Genomic DNA, 21018 nt, shown 5'->3' on the forward strand with positions numbered 1-21018 from the left:
CAAAAAGGTCAATTTTTACATGGTCATTATTGGATGATGCATCAAACAGACTTTCTTTGGATTTGGCCTACATTTTCCAGATGAGTCACCAAAACCTGTTCAACAGAGAGAGTGCCCTTAAACATTTCTGCTTGAGGTATAAGGGATTTAATTGAGTGCTCACTAATGTTTGCTGTGTTGAACAAGTTCCTAGCTGAAGTATTTGGAGCAGTTCCATTCCCATGTATCAAAACCTCTGTTGATTCATGTGCATGAACATTGACTCCCAGGGCTGATAATTGCTTTACAGTATTAGTATTTAATTTTAATTGAACCTTTTACATAATAAAAATACTATAGACATGCTTTTTTTCCACAGGGTCATAATCTGTGGAATCTCAAACTCTGTTTAATCCGCATGTAGAAAATTATGCGGATTTCCTAGACTGTCACTATATGCCTTACATTTATTTTAAAAATGCTTTGACAAAAAATGATGTGACACAGCTGCTATCTGGGGCCCCTTTTTCCATGACAAATGATATTCAATCTACAACGATGTTGTTAGTTGATGTTTGTAGTTTTCAAACATGAGTGAATAAAAACCACACCTTTTAAATGATTTCAATAGTTTAAACACATTTTGATTATAAGGAATACTGCATTATCTTTGATTTTTAGACCCTATCACAGCTACATTGTAAATACAGCCAGGTTTGTGAGAATATCTTCTTTTATGGCTAGAGAATGGATACATTTTACATTTTATCACAGACACTTGATTTAGGTCAATTTCCCTGTTATCCTTTTCTACATTTCAGACTTTCATAATGATCAGCCAAGACTGTTTACACTTAATAATATGAATGGATTTTCAGCATTGAAGTTTTTTAGGACAAGAAATGCACATGAAACTTGTATTCACTGATACTCGAGACATGTAGACAGCGAATTGCCCACCAAACACGCTACAAAACTTTAATCTAATGTATATTTATCAATTGTTTGTAACTGTATACTAGTATAAATTTTACTGTACTTTATCCTGGAAATTGTGCATATGTTGATCCGTGTCTAATCTAAGACTCAAATGCATACAAATTATCAGAAAGCAGGAAAATTCCAAGCATGTTTCTATAGTGTTTTTGTGATACTCACTCATAACAAATTCATTTAAATGATTGGTCAGTTAGAAAGTATCGTCAGTGCCTCGATTAGCATATGAATTTATTATTACGTCAGAAAATCTAGTTCTGTTGATCTGTTCTTAATGGGAAAGACCAGCAGGATTTTAATTTTTTTAAAGAAGTAGCACGAGAGCACAGGTAGGTACACTTTCCTCCTTTCACTCAGAGGTAGATTTCAATACAATACAGTGACCAGCCAAAGGAGAAAATTGTACCTACCTGCGCTCTTATATTTTAAGGGCTTTAAAGAATGGGACAGGGTTAAAATGCTATGGGAATTGGATGTAAACTTGATACCCCTATCCCAATGAAATAAGATTTCTATTTTTGTTTAAAATAGTATTCTCTAAAGGTATAAATATCAGTGATTAGTTACATACAAAAATTTGAGTAAAAGTTAAACATTTAATGTTTTGTCAATTTTCTGGGGGGACACAAGTCACCTCATCCTTTCCGCAGAAAATTTGTGACCACGCAGATAGCGTAAATCAATACCACGCTGCAAAATACTTCTATAAAGGTGACTTATTGAAATTAGCTGTGTTATTTGTGTTCATTTCTACCATTGATTTGGATGTTTCAGATCCGCGAGTGGACGGTTGGTTTATGATGTCCACTCCCTGGCCCAGCCTCATCATCTGTGTCGCCTACTTTGTGTTCGTTAAGATGGGACCCACCATTATGGCCAACAGAGAACAGTTTGAGATGAAGAAGATTCTGATCGTCTACAACTTCTGCATGGTTCTATTATCAACCTACTGCTTTGTGGTGATTTTTTTTATAAAGTTAGTTCTAATTGTTACTGTAAATTGATTTCTATTTATTATATTTTACGATTTTCAATATTATTTACCATCCATTTTTGAAGTTTTACAACTATGACAAGAAGGAGAAAATATGTTATTGATCTATTTATTAAATGTTTGACACTGGAATATGAAAGGCATTTAGGAAATATAATTCAAATATTGCATTTAGTCTCAAGTAATTCTAGGGTCTGTATCATTCAATGGTTTTAATGCTAGAGTCTGTATCATACAAAAGTTTTAATGCTAGGGTCAGTATCATACAAAGGTTTTAATGCAAAGATCTGTATCATACAAAAGTTTTAATGCAAGTGTCTGTATCATACAAATGTTTTAATGCTAGGGTCTGTATCATACAAAGGTTTTAATGCCAGAATCTGTATCATACAAAGGTTTTAATGCTGGGGTCTGTATCATATAAAGGTTTTAATACTAGGGTCTGTATCATACAAAGGTTTTAATGCTAGGGTCTGTATTATAAATGGTTTTAATGCAAGGGTCTGTATTATACAAAGGTTTTAATGCTAGAGTCTGTATCATACAAATGTTTTAATGCTAGCGTCTTTATCACACAGAGGTTTTAATACTGGGGTCTGTATCATACAAAAGTTTTAATGCAAGGATCTGTATCATACAAATGTTTTAATGCTAGGGTCTGTATCAAACAAAGGTTTTAATGTAAGGGTCTGTATCATACAAGGATTTAATGCTAAGGTCTGTATCATACAAAGGTTGTAATGCTAGCGTCTGTATCATATAAAGGTTTTAATGCTAGGGTCTGTATCATATAAAGGTTTTAATACTAGGGTCTGTATAATACAAAGGTTTTAATGCTAGGGTCTGTATCATATAAAGGTTTTAATACTAGGGTCTGTATAATACAAATGTTTTAATGCTAAGGTCTGTATCAAACAAAGGTTTTAAAACTAGGGTCTGTATCATACAAAGGCTTTAATGCTATGGTCTGTATCATTTTAAGGTTTTAATGCTAGGGTCTGTATTTTTTTTTCCGTGATCGTATAGTTTTAGAAATATTCGTTCCTGAAATATGATCAGAAAAGACCAATACACTTTTTATATAACTGTCCAAAGGGTCCGTCCAAAATATAAAGAGTTTAAGACCGAACTCCAAATAAATAGATAACCAAAAGTCCAAAAGAATGATTCCCAAAATAATAAATGCCAAAGAGATGTAATGATTTGAGAATAAAACTGGGAATAGGAATATAAACGGGAATAAGAACGGGAAAAGAGCGGGAATGAAACCGGGAATTAAAAACAGGAATAGGGATTAGAGCGGGAATTAAAACGGGAAGAAGAATGAAACCGGGAATACTCTTTTCTGACTAAAACAGGGTATTTTGTGCTCAGTGGGTATCCATGGTCCCAGATATAAAAATGTATTTCATTGGCTAATTCACCATCACCAACCACCTACGCTTTGTCCGTAGGTCTGTCCGTTAACCTATGAACCCCAACATGGCACCACCCTAAAATGTAGGTAAATACATGTTACTAATATTTATGGGCTCAGTCCCCATCTCCGCACCACAGGAGTTTTAGCCTTAAGCTCTTTTACTTACTTACTTCAAAGTTCCCAATTTTATTGCTCTTAGTCAAAACTCTTAATAATACCATTGTATTTCCGTTCAAATTTTATTACTTACTATCGATGGGCTCGATTGGTCTATTCGGATCAATTTCATTACAAAATGATCTACCAAATTATAGTGCATTTGAACAACAACAAGATCCAATTTGTTTTGACAAGATAATAATTGTTTACAAAATTAAAGTCCTTTTTCCAATTATAAAGTCACCGAATCTGCGTCACTAATAATATCCATTCTGATTTAATAAACCTTTACTCATCTTATTTTAACTGCTAAAAACTAAAAATGATTATGATATTAATATTGTCTAAGTTTAAAATGTTCATACAATATGTCTCTGCTAAACCCTATAGGTTTACAAGGTTTTAATGCTAGAGTCTGTATCATACAAAGGTTTTAATGCTAGGATCTGTATCATACAAATATTTTAATGTAAGGGTCTGTACAATACAAAGGTTTTAATGCTATTGACCAAAGGCTCAAGTGAGCTTTTCTGATCACAATTTGTCCGTTGTCTGTCGTCGTTGTCGTCGTCGTTGTAAACTTTTCACATTTTCATCTTCTTCTCAAGAACCACTGGGCCAATTTCAACCAAACTTGACACAAAGTATCCTTGGGTAAAGGGGATTCAAGTTTATTTAAATGAAGGGCCACGCCCTTTTCCAAGGGGAAATAATCATGAATTTGTTAAAAATTAATGGCATTTTTAAAAAATCTTCTTCTCCAGAACCGCTGGGCCAGGAAAGATCAAACTCATGTGGAAGCATCCTCAGGTAGTGTAGATTCAAATTTGTTCAAATCATGACCCCCTGGGCAAGGGTGGGGCCAAAATGGCCGACCCAAGTTTTACATAGGAATATATAAGAAAAATCTTTAAAAATCTTCTCCTCAAGAACCACTAGGACAGGAAAGATGAAACTCATGTGGAATCATCCTCAGGTAGTGTAGATTCAAGTTTGTTCAAATCATGACCCCTGGGGCAAGGGTGGGGCCAAAATGGCCGACCAAAGTATTACATAGGAATATATATGAAAAATCTTTAAAAATCTTCTTCTCCAGAACCACTGGGCCAGGAAAGATAAAACTCATGTGGAATCATCCTTAGGTAGTGTAGATTCTAATTTGTTCAAATCATGACCCCCGGGGCAAGGGTGGAGCCAAAGTGGCCGACCAAAGTTTTACATAGGAATATTTAAGAAAAATCTTTAAAAATCTTCTTCTCAAGAACCACTAGGACAGGAAAGATGAAACTCATGTGGAATCATCCTCAGGTAGTGTAGATTCAAGTTTGTTCAAATCATGACCCCTGGGGCAAGGGTGGGGCCAAAATGGCCGACCAAAGTATTACATAGGAATATATATGAAAAATCTTTAAAAATCTTCTTCTCCAGAACCACTGGGCCAGGAAAGATAAAACTCATGTGGAAGCATCCTCAGGTAGTGTAGATTCTAATTTGTTCAAATCATGACCCCCGGGGCAAGGGTGGAGCCAAAGTGGCCGACCAAAGTTTTACATAGGAATATTTAAGAAAAATCTTTAAAAATCTTCTCCTCAAGAACCACTAGGACAGGAAAGATGAAACTCATGTGGAATCATCCTCAGGTAGTGTAGATTCAAGTTTGTTCAAATCATGACCCCTGGGGCAAGGATGGGGCCAAAATGGCCGACCAAAGTATTACATAGGAATATATATGAAAAATCTTTAAAAATCTTCTTCTCCAGAACCACTGGGCCAGGAAAGATAAAACTCATGTGGAAGCATCCTCAGGTAGTGTAGATTCTAATTTGTTCAAATCATGACCCCTGGGGCAAGGGTGGAGCCAAAGTGGCAGACCAAAGTTTTACATAGGAATATATAGGAAAAATCTTTAAAAATCTTCTTCTCAAGTACCACTGGGCCAGGAAAGATGAAACTCATGTGGATTCATCCTCAGGTAGTGTAGATTCAAGTTTGTTCAAATCATGACCCCTGGGGCAAGGGTGGGGCCAAAATGGCCGACCCTAGTTTTACATAGGAATATTTAAGAAAAATCTTTAAAAATCTTCTCCTCAAGAACCACTAGGACAGGAAAGATGAAACTCATGTGGAATCATCCTCAGGCAGTGTAGATTCAAGTTTGTTCAAATCATGACCCCTGGGGCAAGGGCGGGGCCAAAATGGCCAACCCAAGTTTTACATAGGAATATATAAGAAAAATCTTTGAAAATCTTCTTCTCCAGAACCACTGGGCCTGGAAAGATGAAAGTCATGTGGAATCATCCTCAGGTAGTGTAGATTCAAGTTTGTTCAAATCATGACCCCTGGGGCAAGGGCGGGGCCAAAATGGCCGACCCAAGTTTTACATAGGAATATATAGGAAAAATCTTTAAAAATCCTTCTCAAGAACCACTGGGCCAGGAAAGATGAAACTCATGTGGAATCATCCTCAGGTAGTGTAGATTCAAGTTTGTTCAAATCATGACCCCCGGGGCTAGGGTGGGGCCAAAATGGCCGACCCAAGTTTTACATAGGGATACATAGGGAAACCTTTTTGTCCCCCGCTTTCGCGAAAGCGAGGGGACAATAAATCTCATTCGTCTGTCCGTCGGTCTGGCTGTCCGTCCGTCACAAAAACTTTTACCTTGCCCATAACTTTTGATTTAGTGGAGCTATGACTTTCACATTTCATATGTGTATTCCTTGTGACAAGACCTTTCTTTGGGTACCACCAAATTTGATCTTTTGACCTTGACCTTGGAGTTTGACCCACTTTTACACAAAAAGTCCTAACTTTTACTTCGGCCATAACTTTTGAATGGTAGATACTAGGACTTTCATATTTCACATATATATTCTTTGTAGCAAAACCTTTTATTGGATACCAACAACTTTGACCTTTTGACCTTGACCCTGGAGATTTCCGTACTTATGAAAAAACTTTAACTTTGACCATAACTTTTGAATGGTAAGGCCTAGGGATTTCATATTTCATATATATAATTCTTCTTACAAAACCTTTCATTGAATACTAAGAACTTTGACTCTTTGACCTTGGAGTTTGACCTACTTTTCAAAAACTTTGATCTTGGCCACAACTTTTGAACAGTAGAGGCCAGGACTTTCATATTTCACATATGTATTCTTTGTAGCAAGACCTTTCATTTGATATCAACAACCTTGACCTTTTGACCTTGACTTTGGAGATTTTTTGTACGTATGTGAAAACTTTAACCTTGATCATGACTTTTGAAATGTAAGGGCTAGGGCTTTCATACTTCACACATGTAATCCTTTTAAAAAGACTTTTCATTTGATACCAAAAACATTAACCCTTTGACCTTGACCTTGGAGTTCAGTGATAATTTCTAAATAGATGACTTATGATAGGGCGTTCATATTAGACACAAAATGTCATAAAAAAAGACATCTCACCCAAAAAGACACCGAAAGCGGGGGACAACAATTCTTTGAATTTGCTTGTAAAATCTTCTTTTCAAGTACTTCAAAGCTATGATTAGTTATATTTATATGGAATCATCCTCAGGTAGTGTAGATTCTAGTTTGTTCAAATGATGAACGCCTGGAGGGGGGGGGGAGTAAATTCAAGCCCGATATGCTCAGGTGAGCGCTATGGCCCTGGGCCTCTTGTTTACTTAGTATTATAAAAGATTGTTTAAATGCTGTGCCATTTTTAAGCTCCAAGCGTGCATCATATGGTAGAATTTATGTGTGGTGTTAAGTATGTACCATAAATGTTTAATGAAGAGAATTAAATTTTGATATTGCTGTAGATTTTGTACTTTATTTTGCTATATGATGAAATATTACATTTTATTTAATAATGATATTGCTTTTGTTGTTTATGCATGAAAAGAATCACAGACACAATTAAGAGACATTGATGTTGTAGACTCTTTATTGTTTGTAAGTACTTAATATTGTGAAAGATCTTGTAGACAATTATGAAATATGAAACTAATGAACAGTTATCAAAGTCAAAAGTTCATTCAAACAAAAACATTGTGAGCCGAGAAAATACAAGTCTATATAAACATCAGAAATTATTTGTAATGGAAATCATGAATAAGTAAGTTCTTGAGTGGACTGAAGCTTTTTACAGTGATATAAGAATGACAGTGATGTTGTTGGTACTTCTTGCAAGATTATGCAATAATATTTCTTGCATATAATTGGAATCTAGCTACCTTTTCTGTTATTCCTTAGGTTTATTGATTGAAAGGTATAAGCTGGTAACTGCCACAAAGAATACTACTGTCCCGCACCATATTTCACATCTGTCAAACAGTTTACTTGGCAGGCACAAATTACTTTTCTGTTGTTCAATAAGTTGGATTTTGCAGCCGTAGTATAGGTTATATTTCTGTTATCGTCAGCAAAGTAACTGTTGTATTCTAAATTTCAATTAATGTAACACATTACCATAATTACAGCCATAAGTACCATCCCTGCAACTGTCAGAGGTTATTGTTTCTGTCACAAGTTACAGTTCTGTTACAGTCTCAGGCTATTGTCACTTCAAGTTAAAATCTTACTAGAGTCATACTAGTCATTGATTGCGTTTTGTTAGCTTATTTCATTTGAAATCCTGTGTGAGATTTTCTAATAACATTATTTCTTTGTCCGTTGGCTGCACTTCCAAAGTTTAAAACTATTCTGTTAAGTCACAAGTTACATTTGCAAATACAAGTTAAAACCTTGTTACAGACCAGTTACTGACAAAAATTAACAATGGTAATATCCGTTGTTATGTCGATAAGATATTTATTGATGAGCTTGGGGTGGGGGGATAACCACATCTGTTTCGTGTTGGGTGTTTTGTTTGATAAAGACGTTGATTGTAATATACCAGCAAAGCTCTATGATAAATATAAATTGTTATTAAATTTTAACAGTAGAGCATGCTTTTTTCTATGAACAATTTCTTAAACGAGGAAATTTATCGACAAACAAGCTGATGAAGCAAGAATATCAGCAGTCTTGTTTAAAAGCATCATTTTGTAAGATCTATGGTCGCTACAATGACCTTGTCAGCAAAGACAATTTATCCTTCTCAATTGCTGACTGACGTTTTTTTTATGGTGATTGTTGGTCCGTTGTTTATACGCTGAATTGACGACGGATTTTTCCGTTATTTCCACATTTATTTTAACGAGGAGTACACATGCAGCGAGTGTCTACGGTCAGCAGGGGGTGCTCACTCTTCTTTGGCATCTCTCACTGATGTTTTGGAGGTCCTTGCTTGCTCTTACTATTTGTTTTGTTTTATTGATATTGATTACTGTAATATCTCCATATCTTTCATTGATTTAAACATGTTAAAACCAGAACTTTAGAATATGCTCCTCTGTAATTTCATATTTTCTCTTCATCTGAAAACACGTTTAAGATAAAATCATTTGGCCTATAAATTAAATGTGCCCTTTTTGTAACACTTTAGTCTAAGCAGTCATCAAAGTCCAAATTTTAACAGAACAAAATCAAAACTCGTATTTGGGACATTCATTGGGTTATCATTTTTATGTTTTTTTTCTCTCAAAAATACATATTATCTCACTCATTACATTTAGTATCATCAGTTAATTTATTTCGTAGTCAGAAATACATCATAAGACATTGTTTTTAAGCGCTAAGCGCAGCTCAAAGCGCTTTCTGTCAGCGTAAATCTACTTCCGTTCTGGATCCAGCTCCACTATAAGCAAGATAGATAACTCCACTTGTTATTCTAAAAATATGCAACTAGAAATCCCTGACTCTCTTTCTGCTATTTTAGTGAATTCCGTTACGTGCATTTCTAATAATAGAAGGCAATAAGTAAGGTTTAAGGATGTACCACAGTTAATAGATAAGAGCAGTTCTTATCATGCTCTTCTCTATACATTGTAGGTTATTTAAATCATATCGACACACATTAATTTGGTACCACGTAGCTTACAATTGCTGTCTCCATGGCGCAAATACTTAATTAAAAAACAGTATATTATTTATCATGTACATGCAATATAGTGATTGAATATTCAATACCTACTCGGTACATGATTTAAAACTCAGATGGGATTTTGATAAGTTTTTAAATCTCAAATTGTAAGTGAGTTATTCAGTAAAAGAAATCACATAAAATCGATTAACAATGTACAACTTACATTATATGGTACGTTCTATATACTGTATACAGGGAAATTTTCGACCCCGTTTTATTTCCGCCCCTTTCGCCCTCTCCTTGATTGGGCGAAATTAAAACGGGGCGAATTCAAAAAACTCCATCTAATCTATAATTATTTTTTTTCTTCTAGACAATTATTTCAGGCAATGTAACTAAAACAAGCCTTTCTATTAACATCTTGCACCATGCTGAGATTTATCAGTGAAGTTGATTTTCGCATCTAAGTGTCAATTAGTAACAGACTGGAATGCATTCAAGGACGGTCTTTTTTGATTTCTATACTTGTGTTGTACATAATTCGAAAGGAAGGGCAGTTTGTGGATGTAAAGACATGTAGAGCATGTGGTGGATGTGTTTTCAACAATTCCACTCAAATAGTAAAACTTATTTCTCGGAATATTGTGCTTTAAAATTGTGTATTTAGTGTGCAGAATATGGCAAAAAATGCTACAACCTTAATTAACGTTCTTAGCAATGGACAGAAATGGGTGTAATACTTGAAGTAGGGAACTAGGAATAAATAGTTTATGTAACTCAGTTGTGTTGCCAATTCTTAATGAAGACTAAATAAAAACATAATAAAATAATGTCGTATACCTTCATGAAGATTTATTATTACTTGAGATTAATACTGTATTTTCTTTCTTGGACTCTTGAATTATTAATCATTGAAATAGCAGAAATATTGTGAGCAATTATTTTCCGTATTTCTTTTTAACTAGCACAACAATGCCGTAGATATGTTTTTCCTCTCAACATGTTTTTCATGGTAGTGAAGATTATACATACACCAGTAAAGAATGGTAAAAAGCACCAGGCGTCTGCAAAAAATACTGAAGCATTTTAAATTATTTCAACAATAGTCAAAAATACTTTTGTGGGTTTAATGACGTCTTTTAATCCAAAGAAGAAAAGTGTAAAAAATTTTATTGCACAAACGTATAATTTACTGTTGAGTGACACATATTGTATATCAACACAAATGTTACTGCAAATACATGTACGCTATAAATCATATATTTGAAAATCAGGATTACAGGATAGTATCAAAAGATAAATATAATATCTTTATACTAAAGTGTATATTTACATATTATCTCTGACATAAAGGACGTTAATTCTACGGATGTTCATTTCATTTACATAGAGTTTTGTCTTATGACGTTGTTATACAAACATAATGCCAATCTTCAATTTGAAAAACTTGTAAACACAGAATGAATTTTTTTTATTAAATATGATCACCAGAAGATTTTATCTTTCAGTGTTGCACATAAATGAGAGGAATTTTAGCAACATTTTAAAGTGTTCACATTTTTGTCAAATACATGTATACATTTTCCAGCAAAAGTATAGCTACATGTACATTTAGGGTTTAAATTTCATCGAGAAATTCGATTACCATCTCCCTTCCCTTCCAATAAATTGCAATTTACACACAAATACGACCTCTTATAGATTCCTACAAGGCGATGTGAAAAAAAAAATTACGCGCAAAACTATTTCCTTGCAATTTCTTGTACAGTAACAGTACTGTAAGTGAAATTGATAGATCTTTTGACATACGAAGATAATGTACAATCAATTCTCGAATTATCGCCATTCGATTTGAACTCCATTTTTGCAATACCGCCATGATTTCCCAAGAACGTTTTTCCTGCTATATAAAATTCTCTTTATAACGCCAAATTCGCATACCGCCATCCGCCAATCTGTTTTCACAACAAACGTCCATTTTTAAGTGTCAATTATCTCGATAATACCGCCACAGGTGCATGTGGTCAGTGAAGCGCGGCTAAGTAAACAATAATTTTAACATGAACTGTTTGAATAATTTTGTTTTCTGTTTAATAAAATCATTTAGTGAAGGCTTCACCACGAAAGCGGTCGTTGTAAACTACGCTGATAACGATATTAATTTGATGATCTCTACTTTTAAAAACAATGCAAAGTTTGCTTAAATTATATAATTATAAGTCAGAAATTGTGAAGTTTCATTAACAATGATGTCATAAACAATTAATTTATTCAAGAACTCAGTTTACGTACTATGGGCAATATTATCACGATGATCGACCCAGCATTATTTTTTACAATACCAGACGTGCAGATTTACATGTATACACATGAACTTGTCCTTATTTCATAACGGAATATTCTATTTTAGCGAAATTTTCCTTAAAAAAAAATACCGGAAGTATTATCAAATTTAGAAATATGTTTATATATACCTGTATGTAGATGTAATAATAAGACTAGAAACGCTAAATGGTATTTCTAAGAACGATAATTCTACGTCTTATTTCCTTAAAGATAGAAAATTCAATTCATCGCCAAAGTCGTTATACCGCCATGATTTCTAAATTACAAACGGTGGCGGTTTATCGAGAATTAACTATATAATGCTTGAAAAAAAGGAATGAGACAATGTTGAATTTCATATCCAAACGGGGTTCACATATTCAGGTCTCACATACTTTCTGACAACTGTGCGCGACCCTTTCGCACTGTCAAAATATCGCTTAAAATTCAATACAACAGGACATTTTAGATTAAAAGAATTTTGACGAATTTCAAATCAATATACTTAGCGCTTCCCAGTACTTCCAGTACTTTGATTTCTTCATGTCATCATGTTCCTCACAACGACTAGATCAGGCTTTGTATTATTTGTAAGAAACCATGTCTAGAATTATATTTTAAATCAATTTTATTCTCAATTTTATACATGTATATTAAAGTTTAATTATAAATATTTCTGTAACTTTGATTGGAATTTTGCCTTTTACTAGCTGCTACATAATCAACATTGATAAATCCCTAGGGAATCAATTCAGCTTTATCTAACACAGCTGTTTGATCTAGGGAAGTGTGCTCAACTTTATTAGCTCTCCAGTATATGCAGGTACAAGGAATGGCAGAAATCACTGTATTTAATTAAGACAGGAATCCAGTCGATTCCAGTGTTAAGTTACTCGGGCGACAAATTTGTATTCAGTTTCATTTTGATCATCATTGCAAAACCATGGCAACAATATACTATCCTTTCCTATTCTGTCCATGGCTGAAAATGGTAGGTTTATCACAGTTTTATTCATTTAATAGCAGACAACTTAATAACAAGAGTTACAGATAATGCATAGACAAACAAATTAAAAGTGATTTGTACTTGTTTGAAAACTCATGATACAGTTTAGGTCCTGTAGTTTATGTTCTAACTGAACTGATTGAAATATATCTGTTGTCTGTCGTTGTTGTTGTCTTTGTTGTTGTCGACATTGTTGTAACTTTTTTTTCACATTTTCATCTCCTTAATCCAGAATCAATTGGTCATTTGCAACCAAACTTGGCAAAAAGTATTCTTGGGTAAAGTGAATTCAAGTTTGTTCAAATGACGGGTCCCACCCTTTTTCAAGAGGAAGATGTTAGTAAGAATTATTATTATTACAAAGCAGGTAACAACATTGTCTTCCTTTGTAAGGCTCATTATATAAATGGCATTCTAGAAGAACTTGGATTTAATTCTACAAGTGGTAATCCTACTTATACTCATACTTTCCATTCTAAGGAAGAAATTCTTCAAAATTATAATGTTATTTTTAAATATTTTTAATATTCCACAGAGCCAAAATGAATTTGAATTATCCTATATGTATTGGATTCCGAAACTTCATAAGAATCCTTACAAACAAAGATATATTGCAGGTTCCAGTAAATGTTCAACCAAGTCTCTTTCGTTACTTCTCACTAAAATATTGACAGTAGTGAAGGAAAAACTTCAAGAGTACTGTACAGCTATATATTCAAGAAGTGGTGTAAATCAGATGTGGATACTAAAAAATTCTAAAGAACTTTTGAACAATTCTAAATCACAAGACTTTACAAAAATCAACAGCTTAAAAACTTACGACTTTTCAACTTTATACACAACAATTCCCCACGACAAATTAAAATCCAGGCTTTTTGTTATCATTGACAGCTGCTTCTTCAACAAAAATGGAACTCGTAAATTTACTTACCTCGTCATTGGTCATTTGAAAAATTATTTTGTTAAAACAGATTCTGATTGCACACATAAGTACTCTGAAGTTGACATCAAGAAGATGCTTGAGTTTCTGATTGACAATATCTATGTGGTTTTTGGAGACCAGGTATTCCAACAATCTATTGGAATTCCCATGGGTACAAATTGCGCTCCGTTATAAGCAGACTTATTTTTATATTCATATGAAGCAGAATTAATGCAAAATCTTATGCGTGAAAAGAAGAAAACACTTGCTGTGGCCTTCAACTCGACATTTAGATATATCGACGACGTATTGTCAATTAATAATGATAATTTCCATTCCTACGTCGACACGATATATCCTGGTGAACTTGAGATAAAAGATACCACAGAGTCCGACACTTCTGCTTCATACTTGGATATTTTACTTGAAAAAGACACTAATGGTAATCTAACAACCAAGCTATATGATAAACGTGATGACTTTAACTTTTCTATCGTCAACTTCCCTTACTTATGCAGCAATATACCTTCATCACCTGCATACGGAGTATATATATCTCAGTTGATTCGATACGCAAGAGCATGCTCTACGTATGAACAATTTCTTAAACGAGGTAAATTATTGACAAGCAAGTTGATGAAACAAGAATATCAACAGTCTCGTTTAAAGTCATCATTTCGTAAATTCTATGGTCGATACAATGACCTTGTCAGCAAATACAATTTATCATTGAATGAAATGCTGACTGACGTTTTTCATACAAATTGTTAGTCCATTATTTATACACTGAATTGACGACGGATTTTTTCCGCTATTTCCTGATTATGACAACGAGCATACGGCGGGTGTGACCGGTCGGTAGGGGATGCTCACTATTCCATGGCACCTGATCCCACCTCTGATGTTTCGGAGGTCCGTGTTTGCTCTGTTCTTTTGTTTGTATATTGTTTAATGGACGTTGAGATTGAATACTGTTCGTTATTTCCATATCCTTCCTGTCAGCTTTTCTTTATATGTAACCTATACCTTACTATTCTTTCAAAGTGTTCTAAGGATTTATGTAGCGTAAGCATACTCTGCCGAAATTGAGCACAGCTGCCATTTCTGAAGGCAATCCCACCACGCCCATACGGGGAGCGAACTCATGACCCCGAGGTTGTCAGTCTGACACGCTACCGATTACGCCACAGACGCCGTTATCTTTCTAACTGTACTATAATATACATTAACTTAACCAATAATAAAAAAAATAAACAAATTAATTTTCCTAAAATAGTTTCTGGTAATTTTGTTCCTTCACTCAACTAAAATTCATTAAAACTCTATGTTCATTATACCTAATGATTGGAATTTTCAAAATAAAAGAGAACAGATTTGAGATTATGGCGTATATATAGCCCAGCATGACATCATAATAGGGCTGTACTTACATGAATGTGAGAGGTGAGGAAACATTGGAAATGGATAAAATATTGTTATTTTTATACAACATTCAGCATAATAATAACAATAGTACAGGATGCACCATGTGTCAAACACTGACTACTATTTAGGCATAGTGCAAGCAAAACACAACACCTTTATATAAATACATGTAGTAATTGTAAATTTTGGTTGGGATCATTTAGAATTCTTTTTCTCAAGAAATACTAGGCAACATTTTTTATATCACACATAGAATCCGGGTCATTTCTCCCCAGTACCTGCTCCGCCTAGGTCATTTTCGCCCAGGTCATCTCTCTCCTGGGTCATTTCTCTCCATTACCCAGGTCATTTCTCTCCACAACCTAGGTCATTTCACTCCAACACAAAAATTATTGTGTAATAAGTTTAATTTTATTAAGTTTTGTTAAATACCATGCTGGATTTAACGCTAACTTTATTAATTATATTTCATATCATTTATTTATTTATTTATTAATTCACACATGTATTTTTTATTTATTTATGGCATCTTACATTTATTGTTTATATTATTCATAATTTAAGCATTTATGTATTCACTTATTTATTTGAATAATTATTTTTTTTTTCATAATTCTTTTATAATTTTATCCATTCCTTTATTTATTAATTTATTTGTATTAATTAATCAATTGATACAATCTTGAATTAGCTTTTCAAAAGGACAGAGGCACATGATTATTTATTTTTATTCATTAATTCTAAGACTTTTATTCCAACGTATTTGTATCGCCAAACAAAATCAATCAATAAAAGCAAAATATATTTTTATTATTTTTCTAAGATTCGAGTTTGATCAAAACTTCATCATCGGCTATGGTAAAAATTAATTATTTTAACAAATGAATTTATTTTTAATTGAGCTTAAATTTTTCTTTCAAAATTATTACCCTTAACAGAGGAGGCCTCCACAAAGCAAGGGCTGGACAACGGTATCAATTTAATTTCATTAATATCAAATATTAAATTTTCCCCTGTAAATAAAATTCCGACACATTCTCTCGTTCGAATTTTATTGGTCATAAATTGATAAAATTAAGTAACTTTACAAGACAAAAGCTAATAACACAAGAATGGATATATAAATAACTATATAAGACAAGATTAAAAATGGGGTGAAATGACCTAGGTAGGAGAGAGAAATGACCTACCGTGAAATGGTGGGAGGGAGAAATAACCTGGGAGAGAAAATTTTTTAGAGAGAAATGACCTGACACCCACACATATATCCCTTTTTCCCATGGATATCACTCTTGAACTTTTTTTTTCATATTCCACTGCTGTGGTGTTACAATGAATGTGATTTGCCATTAAGCGGTTGACAGAATATTTTTTAAAAAGGATGTTCAATATGGACATTCCTTTTCAGAATGTTTCGGAGCATTCTCTTTAATATATTGTAAACTCAGCATTCAACAAGACGCTAAGATATGGAATGCTAAAATTCTCCTGACTTCTAGTAGTTTTTCATTTTAGACTATTCATTGACAATATTAGCTTTATAATACATGTAATAAAACAGACTAAAAAGAAAATAAATTCGAAGAGGATATGTAAATGATAATTGCTATCAGATGAATTCCTACAAATATTTGATTCTTAAGTAATTAAGGGATTCCATTGAAAAATGCCCTGTATTCTCATTTCTGTAGCTGTGTGTATTTTGTTGTATGGTTCTTGTCTAAGAGATTGTTGGTATGAGTATAGAGCAGCCTGGAGGTTCCCTGTCACCTGTTGACAAATCCCCAGAATCTGCCACGATATGTCTCTGAGTTCTAACGGTATAATATCATAGTGAACTAGGGTCTGTAGATCATTTAGAGCTGTTTGTGCTCTCATTGTGTCTACATGTTTGTAGCACAAGATCTCTAGCAAGTATAACAGTATCAATGGTGGGAAATATAATGAAGACCCCTCGTACTGAAGAGCAGACTGTTGTTCTGGTATCAGTTCACCGATGTAACGGATTACTTTGTTAAGTCTTATAATCCCTGCTACAGTCTGTCTGATCTTTGTAGACCAGGACTGTCCCCCTACAGCCTCAGTATACATCTTTGTATTTACATAACCCATATACATCACATAATGCTGTGCTAACTTGACCTTGATCATCTCTATAATAGATAAAGCTTCCATGTAGCTAAGTGTCTTGTAATAATATATAGCTATATACAATATATCAGTAATAAAACCAAACTTGGCTGTTAATTTCAGCATGTGACAGGAAATTTTGTCAGCTCTATACCTCAATTTGTTTTTAGGTGTGTAAGTTTCCATGTGTAATATAAAAGCAATTTTATTAAGGACATCAGCTGTATGTTTCTGTAGCATCATGGCTTGATACTGTGTCAGGAACGGCGAACCTGTCAACTGTTCTATTACATGTAGATACTTCATACAGCATTGTGTGTTCACTTTCTATAGTGTACTGTAAAAGTGTTGTATTTCACTATATAGGTTTTTATCAAACTCAGTCTCAGAAATCAGAGTATGTTCATCTGTACAGATGGAGAGTCTGGGGTTATGTAGAATTTGTAGGACATTTATAATATAATATCTAATGGGGGGACTGTGTAGCAGGAATGTTAAACCCTTCTCATATAGCCCATACAGTCTAATAAATAGTTGATGTTGTTTGTCGCCATAAATTTTACTCAGAAACATGTTGTTATCTGGAATGAAAAAGTTAGGACAGACCCCCTCATACACCCATTTGAGAATGAGTTTAAAACAGACCCAGAAACACCCCAGGATATTTTGTGGACACCAGTGAGGCATTGCATTTTGTTGAATCACCCAGAAAACTGCTGTCTTCATGTGATAGGAACACAGTACTTTATCATTATCACTAAGTCCATTGTTAATTATTTCTGTTAAAAACAATTTAAGTAAGCCGTAAGTTAAGAATTGACAGTGGTTCATTGCATGCACAAGTTTTTGTTCTGCCATGGAGAAAGAAATTCTCCATTCATGGTCTTCATGTCTTCCTAGCTTATGTCCTATTGGTACAAAGTGACATCCATTTTTTACTATATCTTCAACAACATGAGGTTGGGGCCATGAGTAACATCTGTCTATCCATGAGGAGGCAGACCGAGGCCAAAATTCACAAACAAAACAGTGGGCTTGATCACATTCTGTTTGTCCAATTGCACTACTGGCACAGGGTCCGTGTTGAGTGGAGTTTAGTGATGATAAAGAGCACACAATCTCTCTGTACTTAGAACTAGATATATAATGTCTGTCATTCATTCTAACACAATATCTCTGAATATCTCTATACATGCTAGGTGACAGTAAATATAACAAAGTGAATCCTGGTGGACTATCAGAACAGTCACAGAGGATCAGTGTTTGTTTGTGTGTGTTGTAATACTAAGACTGAGATAATTCCCAGATTACACGGTGTTTATTTGGCCACCCCATAAAGTCTACATCTGATCCTTCCAGTCTGAATCCTTCTCTGAAACTTCCACTCACCATCACACTGTAACTTGTTGTCACTTGATTTCGCACCATATCCCAGATGTCAATCACATCTCTCCTCATAGCCACCAGTTGTGAGGTCCCCAATTTACGACACAGTCCCACAAACACTGATTCTGATATGTGTTGTATGGTATTCGTACTGAAAATGATTAAAGTGGAGTTTATATTCTTGTATAATGAATGTTTCACTTTGGTAAATCTATAATATAATTATCATAATTGATAACCTTATTAAGAAGATGGGTGGATAAGGTGGGCAGAATGCCTATAGCGCAGCAGATAAGAAGTGAAAATTTTAATTTCAATTATATCCAAATTTTATTTCATATTCCATCTAATATTTAAGTATTCTTAATGTAAAATCTAATAATTTACAAAAATCTCATAAAGACTGGAAATATTTGCCTCTGAAAAAGCATACACAGACTTAAGAGAACGAAAATGATTTTTTTTTAATACTTTAAAAAAAAATTTCAATATGAGTGGGTCTTCGCTCCATTTTTTGAAAGATAATCCTAAAAGTTTGCGATAAAATAAATATTTTTTGGTTGACAAAAAGAATGGAGTGAGACCCACTGTACCTTAAAAGTACACTTTATGACAAAACATTCACATCTTTCAAATAAATACTTCAAGTCCATTAAGTCAAGGGTTATAACACAAAAATGATTTAGAAGCCCCTAATCATCATGAGGCATACACCATAGTGGTTAGCGCGTTAGTCTCAAAACAGTATGATACTTCAGTATTTTATTGCTGGTGTTCGAATCCCACATACGTACCATCTGATATTTTCATAAATTAAATTTCTTAATATTTGATGCTATAGGCATATTGCCCGCCTTATCCCCCATCTTCTTATTGTGTTTTATTAAAACTATTTGTAGGCATTGTATATTTTTTCTTAATATTTTTTTGTTACATTCATAAATCATAAAAAATTAAAAACATTCCTCAACTTAATCGATCATTAATTTTCAACTTACTATGAATCAATCATTTTTCTTTGAAAATATTTAAACTTTATCATGCATTTTTTATAAACAAAATAGTGAGATATATAAATGAAAATGTGTCATTAAATCAATGATGTTTATGAATGTATCAGATGTTTATAATGTATACAGTGGTGAAAAAATGTTAGAACTATAAACTTTACTGTCATTAAATTACACTGAATCAGATGATCTAAACATTATCCTGTCATTAAAACTTACATTTTTGAGCTTCTAATGGAGTCCATTTTGAATTGTATAGTTTCATGTGCTATAAATAGTCTAGAAAAATTCCAATAAATCTACTTTCATTTTATAGAAATTGATATTATCTGTGCCTTTCGGATTACTATTAAAAATGATTTCATTGAAGGAATAAAAAGCCTTAAATCAGTAAACAAAGATATCAAACATGATTGAAAAATGGACAGTTTCGTCTATGGTGTACATTCTGTATAACAACTAGTTATTTCATTATTGCATGAGTAAATAAGTTTTGAGAAATAGAACAAAACAACATTTTATTTGCAATAATCTGTATGATTTGTTTAATGATAAAAATTATTTAAACTGTTGTATGTTGAAAATCATAATGATATTTTTTGGTCATAATTACTCTAATGAAAAATAAATATTTAGATTAGTAAGGTTATTTACGAAAGAGTTACAATTTAAATGCTAAAACATCATGACTTCATTGAACTATAGCTCAATAAGATACTCACTGACCCCCCCCCCCCCCCCAATTTTTTTTATCCATCTCTGAGTTATCTAAAATGAATTCTTTTCGTAAAATATACTATCAAAAAAATCTTTGATATAGATAATTTCATGAGTGACATACCTTGAGACTTACCAAGTTTTGACAAAAACCTCGTAATTACTATATAATGAATACTTTTTAGCTCAGCTTGACAAAATCAGCATTGGTCTACCAAATAAAGGTTTAGGAGCAGGTCCATTCCCAAGAAGCTATTTGTCCTACCCGGACAAAACTTGTATAGATGATGGATCTAGGAATGGACACAACCAGACTTGCTCTGGATCTGACCTACATTTTTAGCTCACCTGAGCCAAAGGCTGAAGTGAGCTTTTCTGATCACAATTTGTCCGTTGTCCGTCGTCGTCGTCGTCGTCGTCGTAAACTTTTCACATTTTCGACTACTTCTCAAGAACCACTGGGCCACTTTCAACCAAACTTGCACAAAGTATCCTTGGGTAAAGGGGATTCTAGTTTGTTCAAATGAAGGGCCAGGCCTTCATTCAAGGGGAGATAATTGGGAATTAATGAAAATTTGGTGGTATCGTATCAA

General features: G+C 33.6%; 2 protein-coding genes and 1 pseudogene across 2 annotated transcripts in view; 1 reads left to right on the top strand and 2 right to left on the bottom strand.

The window, feature by feature from the left end:
* Nucleotides 1–17357, bottom strand: part of LOC134234577 (uncharacterized) — a 28134-nt gene extending 10777 nt beyond the window's left edge. Inside the window, exon 1 of the mRNA XM_062716657.1 lies at nt 16853–17357. Coding sequence (XP_062572641.1) covers nt 16853–17357 — 505 coding nt within the window. The remainder of the gene's footprint in view (nt 1–16852) is intronic.
* LOC134234595 (elongation of very long chain fatty acids protein 7-like) overlaps nt 1–21018 on the top strand; it is a 216358-nt gene that overhangs the window by 99542 nt on the left and 95798 nt on the right. The gene's annotated exons all lie outside the window — the stretch shown is intronic.
* LOC134234578 (uncharacterized) lies at nt 17640–19953 on the bottom strand (annotated as a pseudogene).

The sequence above is a fragment of the Saccostrea cucullata genome, unplaced genomic scaffold (genome assembly GCF_032062105.1).
Source record: "Saccostrea cucullata isolate Sc308-1 unplaced genomic scaffold, CSIRO_AGI_Scuc_v1 ctg571, whole genome shotgun sequence".
Classification (NCBI taxonomy): domain Eukaryota; kingdom Metazoa; phylum Mollusca; class Bivalvia; order Ostreida; family Ostreidae; genus Saccostrea; species Saccostrea cuccullata.